The 12,282-nt window shown below is 43.3% G+C and overlaps 2 protein-coding genes across 3 annotated transcripts in view; one reads left to right on the plus strand and one right to left on the minus strand.

Moving 5' to 3' along the window:
• The window catches only part of LOC137534764 (zinc finger protein 84-like), a 253,689-nt gene that overhangs the window by 109,210 nt on the left and 132,197 nt on the right, over positions 1-12,282 (plus strand). The gene's annotated exons all lie outside the window — the stretch shown is intronic.
• LOC137534752 (zinc finger protein 585A-like) overlaps positions 1-12,282 on the minus strand; it is a 32,572-nt gene that overhangs the window by 8,536 nt on the left and 11,754 nt on the right. For both annotated transcript variants that reach the window (XM_068256382.1, XM_068256383.1), the window contains exons 6-7: positions 1,203-1,262; positions 161-255 (exon numbers count right to left, since the gene is read on the minus strand). In XM_068256382.1, the coding sequence (XP_068112483.1) occupies positions 161-255; positions 1,203-1,262 (155 nt within the window). The remainder of the gene's footprint in view (positions 1-160; positions 256-1,202; positions 1,263-12,282) is intronic.

Consider the following 12,282-nt stretch of genomic DNA (forward strand, 5'->3'; position numbering starts at 1 on the left):
ATTACAACTTGTGATTAGACACAGATGAGGGAGAATTAGACAAGCTAAACTTTTTAAATACATAAAGGGTGTATTTATCTATGCTTGTCTCCTGTCCTGTGCAAGAGCTCAGGTCCACTTTAAGTATATTTTTAAGTTCTACAACCTCAGTTATGCCTACCTGATAATGGTGGGGGATGGTGTGATCTTTCTTTGTCAAATCTTGGGAATAACGAGAGCCTGTACATCTCTCTGGTGGGTTTCTGTTACTGGATTCTGTAAGAAACACAAACATTAATGCTTCTTTCACATGGATTATCTGCCAGAGAACAACCTCTGTGCTGCAACTGTGTGTCAGAGTTGGTAACCACAATTTTGTCAGTCATAAACAAACAGAGTTATTACTTCACTACTGGAACCCACACTATGTAGCATTTAGCAGGAGGCTGCCACCACACTACCTATGGTGGCACTCATCCCATGGGGCCACCACACTACCCATGGTGGCCATCATCCCATGGGGCCACCACACTACCCATGGGATGAGTGCCACCACACTACCCATGGGACGGGAGCCACCACACTACCCTTGGGACGGGAGCCACCACACTACCCATAGGAAGAGCACCACCACACTACCCATGGGATGAGTGCCACCACATTACCCATAGGATGGGTGCCACCACACTACCCATGGTGGCACTCATCCCATGGGGCCACCACACTACCCATGGGATGAGTGCCACCACATTACCCATAGGACAAGTGCCACCACACTACTCATGGGACAGGAGCCACCACACTACCCATAGGAAGAGCACCACCACACTACCTATGCCAAATGCTTGTAACTGCCTCTAAACATCTGGCAGATCCACACAAATAGTTGACAGGCAGGCAAATCAATGGCAGCTGCCTGTGTAAGAGAGGTCTGATTAAATATCATGGTTTCTATGTGTTTATGTTAGGAAGAGGGGGAATCTAGGTGGACCCTCCATACTGCTCTCTCCTCTTACCCGATGATGTGAGGGACGAATGATTCTTCATTCTGAGGTCCTTGTGCAAATCGCTGTGTCCTTCTAAATACTTCAACTCCTATAAGGAGTAATAGACAGTGACTCCCTGACACCTTATAGGAACCTTACACACACACACAATGATACAGTCACCATCCAGACACATCAGTTACTGTATAATGTCCTATAATTCCCAGCACTGCTCACCTCTCCCGTCAGCAGTACCGGGATCTTTTTGTTGGCATTTTCTCCGTCTCTCTTTTTTACCTAGAGGGTGGAAGGGAGACACGGTAATGAGGGATTTGCTAGTCAGGATTAGTATTATTATTTAGTACTTATATAGCTTTGATATCGTCTGCAGCGCTGTACGGAGTATATAGTCTTATCACTTAACTGTCTCTCAGAGGGGCTCACAATCTAGTCCCTACCATACTGATATGTCTATGTCTATATCCTGTAGTGTATGTATCATAGACTAGGGCCAACCAATTTGGGGAAAGCCAATTAATTTATTTGTATGTTTTTGGGATGAGGGAGGAAACCGGAGGAAATGCAGACACGGGGAGAACATACAAACTCTGTTCCAACCGGGAATTTGAACCGGGGACGCTCTGCTGCAGAGCGAGAGCTCTAACCACTGTGCTGCCCATGGCTGAGTATCAATAGCTCAACAACTGCCTTCTTCACAATCCAGGTTATAAAGTAACAAACAGCAACAACTATTGCTAAAACGTTTTAAGCAACCCAGATGTCTCCTGAAATTATAATTTATTTTGGGGGACAGTTTAGCACAGATAATTGTACAGACAAGCTGTTCTGTACTGTCTCCTGATCAGTTTGCACTGTCCTATGAGGCCGGGTGCACACACGGCAGAAACGCTTGCGGAGCGTAAAACGCTGCATTTTATGCAGCAATGGAAGTCTATGGGCCGCATGAAATTTATGCATACGCGTTTTCTATGAGTATTTACAGTAAGCATTTGGCAATCGCTTGCAGTGTTGCATAATATGCAGGCTGAATGCCAAAACGCAAATAATGAAAGTCTATGGTAACGCATATGCATTGCATTTTGCATGCGTTTTTCATGCGTTTCTAATTAAAAAACATAGATTTCTGACGTTTTTCCACTTCCTGTTGTCCACCCCTATGATTTTCATATATTTAAATTTAAAACACATAAAAAAACGCATACAAAACGCATATGTGTTTTCTATTAGCGAACTGCAAATGCACACAAACGCATGCAATACGCATCAAGAACATAAACGCACAAAAAATGCAATAAAAACGCATTACGCAAACGCACCTACAAAAAAACGCCAAATTTCACGCTATCCTATGTGTGCACCTAACCTGAAGAGAAGACAAGCAGACGGTGCTCCTATACAGCAACTACATAAAGGTGGCCTGGCCATACACTGATAGATTTGCAGCAGATTAGACCGTCAGACAGATTTCTGTCAGATCAAATCTAACAGGAATCTTTCTGATGTGTGCCACACACACTAGGAACAGATTTCCAATAGATTTCATAATGAATGAAATCTATTGAACATGGATCTAAAGGCTGCACCATTAGATCCAATGAAACTCTATGAGCCATTGATTTGCTGCCAGCAGCAAATCGACCTAGATTTTCCATCCTGTCAGATAAATCAAATCGATCAATCAAACGCTGAAATCGAACAGTGTATGGACTCCTTTAGCCTTTTACCTGGATAAATACATAAACTTTTGAGAGGGATGGAACAACACAAGGGATGCAGAACACAGTATTCCACTCACTGGATGCAGCTGCCAGAGGCAACTGTGTACAGAGCAGGTGGGGATTTGCCTGTCTACAAATGTGAGGCTCTGATATCCTTTCCTGGTGGTCGCACCCCTGACTGTATTGGATATTACAGTACTGACACTGAATAATAGTAGTAAGGGATAGGTGGTGCTCACAGGGGGTTAAAATTAAAGGGAACCTGAGGTGAGTGGGATATGGAGGCGGCCATATTTATTTCCTTTTTTAACAATACCAGTTGCCTGCTGATCCCGTCTCTAATACTTTTAGCCATAGACCCTGAACAAGCATGCAACAGATCAGGTATTCTGACTCAGGTTTTTACTGGATTAGCCAAATGCTTGTTCCGGGGTTTTACCTCAGACACTACGTATGCCAGAAGATCAACAGGGCTACCAGGCAACTGGAATTGATTGCAAGGAAATAAATATGGAAGCCTCCATATCCCTCTCACTTCAGGTTCCCTTTAACATTTTAAAAATGTTAAAAAGGAGCATATAATGACTTAAAACATCTGTAGTGAGAGTGATATGGGAGCTGCCATATTTATTTCCTTTTAAGCCTTACCAGTTGCCTGGCTAGCCTGCTGATCCTCTGCCACTAATACTCTTAGCCATAGACCCTGAACAAGCATGCAGCACATGCAGACACTACTGCAGCCAATTAGATCAGAAGGGCTGCCAGGCAACTGGTATTGTTTAAAAAGAAATAAATATGGCAGCCTCCATATCCATCTCACGTCAGTTTTCCTTTAATACATTTATTAGGCAAAACGTGTTTCACAAGTCTGTTGCTCACTTCCTCGTGTATGGTGTCAACTGGCCAACCTCACTGAGCTGAGCACCTGTCTGTTATATAGGATGCATCAGTAATCTCTGTGCATTGTGTGCAATATGTTAGAACTCTATAAATGTATGTGACTGTGGTGAGGACATTAGAGTGTAAGCTCCTCTACTGCAGAGGCTGAAGGTAATGGATCAGTTATCTTTGTACAGTGCTGTGGAATATTTTAGGACTTAATAATAATAAGTGATTGTGGTGAGGACATTAGAGTGTAAGCTCCTCTGCTGAAGACTGATGAGAATGGATCACAGTCTCTGAACAGAACTGTAGGTTTATAACTGCTCTGAAAAATTATAAATTCACACATGCAGCAGAAGCTAGTGATGGATGGGGATACCACCACCTTGTTATTATTGGTTGTAAATGTAAAAAAAGAAATATATACTGTTACCTCCACTTCTGCCAGTCCCAGTAATGTCTCCACTCTGCTTCACCTTTGACCTGCAACTTCCTATCAGTGCGTTCCACCCCTCCTTGTCTGTGCGTTCCACAAGGAACATCACCATCTTGTGGAAAATAGAGGAACTGCATTTGGCAACACTATGCCTTCTTTCCGTGTACGCCATACAGACGTAAAGTCCGTATAGTAGCTACATTACAAATCTGTCATTAAGGAAACCAAACCAGGAGGATCGGTTATAATTACTATTTTACTGGAACCAGATAATGTTGATGACAGAGATAAACTTTAATGTTTTTTTCAAGTTTTCACAGTTACTGATGACTGTGGAGAGTAAGGCCTGGAATCTACTAGCAGCGCTTTGCGATGGATCGTAAAGCGCCAGTGATTTCCCAAATTTAGGAAGTCTGCTATTTTACTGTGATTCCCTAAGCCATCACCATTTGGCACTGCATCAATGTAATGTCTTGAGTGTGACCGCTGAGCACAAGCTCTGCAGTGGAACCAGGCTCATAGGGTTCCACTACTATAGTGCATTGTCAATCACTAACCGTCACTAAAACACCACTAGTAGTGGGTCCCAGGCCTAAAGCTACGTACACACATGCGACAACGATCGTTCATTGTGAACGACGAACAAACTTTTAATTGACGAAAGAACGACCTAAGTAAAGTTAGCTTTTAAAGGTGTGTAACGATCTGATCGTTAGAACGAACGTTACATCACGTAAAGCAACTATTGCGCTTGCGCATAAAAATGAAAAGTTCCATGGAGAAATAGCAAAATGTGCATATCCAGCCTAGTACGAACGACCGTTTTCCAACGATGTACTACTTTTGCAAACGATCGTCATTGGAAAAAAATCCACCAAGCTAGATCGTTCGTTTTTAACGATCTAGCTCATCCGTCATTAGACTTAATGGTCATTGGATGGTTTTTTTTAAACGATCGTCATTTGAAATGATCGTTTCAAACGACTATAGCCGCATGTGTGTACGCACCTTTAGGCTAGGTGCACAGACTGGTCACTTGCATAACACACAGGTTATAATGAGTGTGAACGGCAATGGAGACTGCCTGGCCATTGACTTTAATACAAAGCCTGCAAGCAGTGAGTTAGAAAAATGCAATTGGTTACAACGCATAGATGTGAACAGGCCCGTAGCATTGTATGGGCAGCGAGTTGACATTCAAAATTATTCTGCAATGCATCTGAGCACTGTGAACAGGGGCCTCTAGGTCCTTTCCCACTGCATCAATTGCATTGCAGAATAATTCTGCATTTCAACTCACTGCCCATACATTTCTATAGATCAGTTCACATCTATGGGTTATACTAAGTCGCTGCATGTCCAGTCTCCATTGCAGTTCACACACATTACAACACGTGTATTATACAACTTACACAGTGCGATTCCAACCTTACACGTGGAAATGTCTGAGCGCTAGTCTAGTTGCGGGGACCCACGGCCACTTGGCTCAAGCAATTTGGTTGTGAACACTAATTCGTAAGAAATAGAGAACCCAGCAGGAAACTCTATCCGCACCACCAACTAGATGGGCTTTGTAAAGTTGCACAAGCAGACACAGTAGCTGAAGCGAGAGCTGTGCCGAAACCCATAAGAGGATCCTGGTGTACAATTTTAGCATTAGTGTTTCCTGCTGGGTCCCCTACTTTTTACAAATTGGTGTTCACAACCAAATTGGACATGACCAAATTGCAGGATGCGGCCGTTGGTATATGAGGTTTCCCGCTGGATTCCCTCAATTGGACTAGCACCAAAGTCTGTGTGAAGATATAACAACAGTAGGGCTCCTGCTGAGCACAAAGGCTTACGGGGAAGTATGTAATCAGTTGATAGATTTGTAAGCAGGGCTGTACCAATTTCACCCACCTTTCCCATGACTGCAGAGAGGCCTGCTACTCTTTTCTCCATCTCAGGGTTCTGCACTATCAATTACCACCATTAAGCAGCTAACACATCCTAATGCTAAATGTGATGGGGGGTAGGCATAAACCTACTGTAGTTCCCAACAGTCCTGTTTTAACTGGCACTGTCCCGGATTCCCAATCCCGTGCCCCGCCCCCTCCATATAATGTATTGCTTTCCACCAGGGATAGGCTTTCAAGTACTGAAGTACTCGAATTCGGAATTCTAATGAACATTAATTACTGCACTGTGACCGCAGGATGGGGGGGGTTAACCTACAGAAAAGTCCGTGATCCTATGCGTGTCACCGCTGTAATACGAGACCTTTAACCACTCACTACCACATGTCCACATCCTACTTCTTGCGGAAAAAGGAAGTGTGGTAGTGAGTGGTGGAACGTGTCCCATAGGTCGCGTATTACAGCGATAACATGCATAGGATCCCCATACTTCTGGGTAAGTTAACCCCCCATCCCGCGGTCACATGTACAGTAATTAATCTTCAATAGAATTCCAAATTCGAGTACTTGAAAGCCCATCCCTGATTTCCACAATCTGTAGGGTGCAATTTACATGCTGCAATAATAGATGCACAATTGCCCATAGCAGCCTATATCCCTGCTCCCAGACCTAGTTGATCCAGCATATCAGTGCTGCACATCCTACTGATGCAAGCATGTAGCCTCGCCCCTTTCCGACAAGCAAATTTACCGATAGGGCAGTTAAAGGTCCGGGTCGGCTGCTCTGTGATCAGATTGGCTGGAGTGTTTGGTGTAGCCTGGCAAGGCTTGTGCTGACTGCAGGGGAGTGAAGAGCAGACCATACCTCCAACTTTTGGAACTAGGAAAAAGGCACATCAAGACACTCCTCTCTCTGCCACACCTTTAGCTACACCCCAATTTTGCATGCAACATTTCCCCTCCCCTGTGCAGTTACCAGATGTCTAGTGGCCTCCCCTGCCCCCCTTATACAGTTCCCTGGTGTCCAATTGCCTCACTCCCTTGGTCCCTCCTCTATAAACTTCACAGGTACCAAGTGCCCCCTTTCCCGAGTTAGACCTCTTTCAGGTGGATGACTAAACTGAACGCTTGCCAAGCAGTTCAGCGTCCTGTCTGCCACCCACTAGTGCAATTTGGGTGCAGTTTAAATGCAGCCAAATGTAAGCGGTTGTAACATCATGCATGTGTACGCTTGACATATGATGCCGTTAGCCGGTGGCAGAGGACCACAACATGTCACATCTGAGTGTGGCTTCGGCCGTTCTCACATGTGACTCTATGGGGGGGGGCACCTGTCCAGTACCAGAACTGAGGGCTAACAAGAGCCCAGCTGGTGCAGGAAAGCACCTGACAGGTGGTGAATTTGCCACCTCAATGCAGTATGTATTAAGCACCAACCGAGGGAGAAAACAATGTGCTATGACCCAGGCACTCCTGCACCTTGAGTGTCTTCAAGCGAAAATCCACAGAACAGTCAGCACCATCTTCCATAAATATAGCGCTTTATTGTCATTAAAATATGGTGTTATCTGTTGACAGCTGTCAACAGATAACGCAATGACAATAGCTATATTTATGGAAGATGGTGCTGAGCTCTTCTGTGGATTTTCCCATGAATTTGCAACCTGCCAGCTGCACATCTGAAAGAGGTCTTACTCACCTCTCTGCGCGCTTCCAGAGACGCTCGAGTTAGCCGATGCAGCATGATCTGACTTTGAGCCGCATCACGTGGGTTGTCATTCTAGCCAAATTTGCATGGGGATGAGGGGGGGGGGAGCAGGGGTGTTACAACTTTTGTTATAGTAAGTAGTTTTATTATATCAGGATTCTACTGTATTCTGAATTGATGTAAAATACTGTGAAGTATGACAAGATTACACCATAAAAAGTTTGAAAAGTTATGAGATGTTGGCCTGTTTGGAACCTTGTGAATAAAAAAAAACAACAAAAAAAATGTTGAAAATTGTATTATCCATGAATTTCCCATCTTTACTGCTTGGAAAACTAATCCAAAAACATGGCCTGACATACCACTGCTATGCAGACGACACCCAACTATATCTTTCCTTCAAGCCTGGTGTGACAGACCCATCTTCAACTATAAACGCCTGCTTAGGCAAACTACAGCAATGGATGAGTGACAACTGGCTGGCTGAAACTAAATGCAGACAAAACTAAAGTCCTTCGGATCGGAGGGCAGCGCATGACAACAAAACAACTTAACTTGCAGTCTTCACCACTGGGAATAGGAGGCACGGATCTACACAGCTCTAAATGTGTGTGTAGCCTGGGAGTTCTAATTGATCCTGCTACAAAATCTAATTGATGGGGATTTAAACTTCAGAACGCACATCTCTGCTGTGGTGAAATCATCCTATTTTGACCTGAAGAACATCACAAAAATCAAGCACCTCATCCCCCCAGAAGATCTACCAACTATAGTTCATGCCTTCATTACACCCAGACTGGACTATTGTAATGCTCTCACTCTCTACACTGGCCTTCCAAAAAAGGACTTGTACTGCCTACAGCAGAATACTGCTGCCAGACTGTTAACCGACATGGATGATCCTATTCAAGATCGGCCTACTGACATTTAAATCACTTTGTTATCTGGACCCTGGATACATGAAAGAAATGTTACAGCTGTGTAGCAATCCCTGCAATCTCAGATCCACAGGCTCTAAATCTAGTCATACCCGGAGTCCACCTGAAAACTTTTGGTCCCAGAGCCTTCTGTCATGCTGCTCCTACATTTTGGAACTCCTTACCTCAACAGATCAGGACAGCTCCATCTCTGGACATGTTTAAATCCAGACTGAAAACCCACATGTTCATTTTAACATTTGCAGAAATATAACTTTTGTTGTGTTAATACTTCATCCTACTACCAACTACTGAATCTATGAGAGCCTAAGCGCTTTGAGTCCTATGGGAGAAAAGCGCTATAGAAATGTTATTGTTAGACATATTCCCCAGAATGTTTATAGCATGTGGTGAGGGACAAGCCTTTGTGTAATGGACGCTGCTCTAGGTGGCTGCATCGCGTGTCTCCTGTGTTTGTGTCTACCAGATATCACAACAACATGATAGAAGATAAGACATGCAGGAAGGGGAGGGGCTTGTTGTTGTTGTTGGTTGGAGCCTTTTATCTCCTAGGACCTCCATAACTCAGCAAGGATGCTAATTGTGTTGCAAATTGCATGTTGCTCAGTATAGGCTCAAGCCAAATTGTCAAATTATCAGCAAAGGAATTTAATTGTCACAATTCTAAAGGCCCACACACACGTCGGATTTCCGCGAACGACGAGTTGTTTGAACGTCCCGTCGTTCGCCCGCTAAATCGGGCGTGTGTACAGACTATCGTTCGCTTGATAAGAGTGAGTTTGAGCGATCACTCTTATCAAGCGAACGATAGTCTGTACACACGTCCGATTTAGCGGGCGAACGACGGGACGTTCAAACGACCCGTCGTTCGTGGAAATCCGACGTGTGTATGGGCCTTAAGCAGCATACAAAATTGCAACAAAATCTGCGTATATTTGGAGAACTGACATCTCATTGATTATACTAATGATGCCTATACACGGTACAAAAAAAATGTTTGATTTTCCCATTTATTCGACCAAAATAATCAAAAATAATCTTTTTTTTTTTATCAAGAAAAACAAACGATTATCCCGTTTTTTGTTTTGTTTTTAATTCAATCTGACATGTTGGAAAAATATTCGATCTAAGGGAATAATTTAATTAAATGATCTAATAAAAAAAAAAAAATGTCACGTGTGGGCACCATCAAACTTAATAAACAAAATCTGAATTCATTTTCTTTATACATTTTATTTAGTCACCTGTACATCTCAATTCTTATAGACACACCTATGAATATGATGATGGTCTTTTACAATTCATATAATGAACATGCAGATTTAACAGACTGGTAAGTGGCCATTGAAGGAACAGGAATGACATTTCTCATTTAAACATGTTTTTTTTCTTCAAAACTGATCAGAAACAGATGACTTGATTGACTTGATTAACAATAAAAAGATGAGCTTTTCAAACTCTATTGTAGCAAACCATAGATGGCCAGAGCCTCACTGTAACTATATATAGCGCACTCCCGTTACAGTCTGCTTCTGCACTAATTGGTCTAAGGGAACCGGAGTTCCCTTAAGCCTGGTACACACCATGCAATTCCCTATCAGATAGATGGGTGGATAGATCATTTCTCACAGTTCTAATCGGATTTCTGATCGTTTTTTCTGATTGAATTTCTGATCACTTCTATGCAAATCGATCAGAAAAACGATTGGAAACCAGATTGGACCTGTCGGAAATGATCTATTCGACCCATCTATCGGATGGGAAATTGCATGGTGTGTACCAGGCATAAGGCAATTAGCGGACCCCCCCACCGCAGAAGAATGGTCAGCGCTGTGCCCATTAGCACTGATCATTCCTCCCTCATCCATGCCCCCACCAATACATAAAAACCTGAAAAGTAAAAGCAGGACTCACCTTCCAGGATCTAGCTGCGATCGTGCTGCAGGATCCTCTGCTTACAGCTCCGCAGTCAGCCCTGTACTTCCATGTATACCTGGTCTCAGCTTGATGATGTCATCAAGCCAGGACCTGGTGTGCCCGGCAGTACGGGGCTGACTGTGGAGCTGTGAGCAGAGGATCCTGCAGCACGATCACAGCTACATCCTGGAAGGTGAGCTCTGCTTTTACTTTTTAGGTTTTTATTTACAGATGGGGGCTTGCCTAATACAAGGGGAGACTGCCTTATAAGGGGGGGCTGCCTGATACAAAGGGGACAAACTGGGGGAGGGGGTGACAGGCTTCACATTAGATTATGCTGGAGGGCCCTGATACTGGGGGACACATTAAATAATGATTGCACATCTAGCTGTCTATATGGAGGGGAACCTAATACTCAGGGCACAGCTTATTATCTATACTGGGGGACGACCTAATACTGGGGGCAAATATAGCTACCTATAGGGAGCTGATTCTGGGGGAACATTCGGCTACCTAAAGTGGTGGCCTTATACTAGGAGTACATCTGACTATACTGGGGGCACATCTAGCTATTTATAGGGGGGGGGGGGGTGATATCTGGTTTCCTTTACTGGGGGGGAGGGGCATCTGGTTATCTATATTGGGTAGAACATAACCCTGGGTCCACACCTGGCAACCTATAGGGGGGTTAATATTGGGGGCACATCTAGCTACTTCAAACTGGGGGAGCCGAATTTTTACCAATTAAAGTATTTTTAATTTTTTTCTCAATTTTTTATTGCAAAGTACACACTGTAGCAAAAAGCCACCTTTATTTCAGAAACAAGTATCATCACCATAAATTGTGACAGGAACATAATTTCAATTTTATGACAAACAGGAGAAATGGCTAAATAAAATGTGTTTTTTCTCTACAGTAGCACTTTTTATTTTTAATCTGGGATTGGTAAAACCTGAGAAATATTGTATTTTTTCTATTTTTTCCTATTTTCCCACATTACAAAAAAGATATTGCAGTTTTAGAGCAGGTGCAGAGACGAGCAACAAAATTGATACGAGGAATGGAAGGTCTCACTTACCAAGAAAGGTTAGATAAACTGGGTTTATTTAGTCTAGAGAAAAGACGCCTTAGAGGGGATCTAATTAACATGTATAAATACATCAGAGGGCAATATAACAGCTTGGCGAATTAGCTTTTTGTCCCTAGGCCTTCTCAAAGGACTAGAGGACATGATCTGCGCATGGAGGAAAAACGTTTTAGCCATTTATTTAGGAAAGGGTTCTTTACAGTTAGAGTGATTAAGATGTGGAATGCATTGCCACAGGAAGTCGTTATGGCAAACTCTATACCTGCATTTAAAGAGACTCTGTAACAATTTTTTCAGCCTTAGTTCTTCTATCCTATGAGTTCCTATGCCTGTTCTAATGTGCTGGGGCTTACTGCAGCTCTTCCTAATTACACTGTCTCTGTAATAAATCAATGTATCTTTCCTCTGTCCTGTTTGTCGGGCTAAGGCTTTGATTGTGTGGAATGTGCAGGGCTGCTTGTGATTGGTAGAAGCGATACACACCCTCTGCAGGCCCCCTGCATACTCACACACTATGCTTAGCTGAGCCTATTAGAAGCTGGTTAGTTTGTTTGTAAACATTGCCTAAAACTGTTAATTACAAGCCAGGATTGCAGCAGAGAGTGGCAGAAACAGCACAGAGGGGCACAGGAGAAAATTAGGAATAGAATGGTATGCTTTTTAGTGTAAGAATATTAGAGTACAGATTCTCTTTAAAGGGGGCTTAGATGC

This window comes from Hyperolius riggenbachi, chromosome 10 (genome assembly GCF_040937935.1).
Source record: "Hyperolius riggenbachi isolate aHypRig1 chromosome 10, aHypRig1.pri, whole genome shotgun sequence".
NCBI lineage: Eukaryota > Metazoa > Chordata > Amphibia > Anura > Hyperoliidae > Hyperolius > Hyperolius riggenbachi.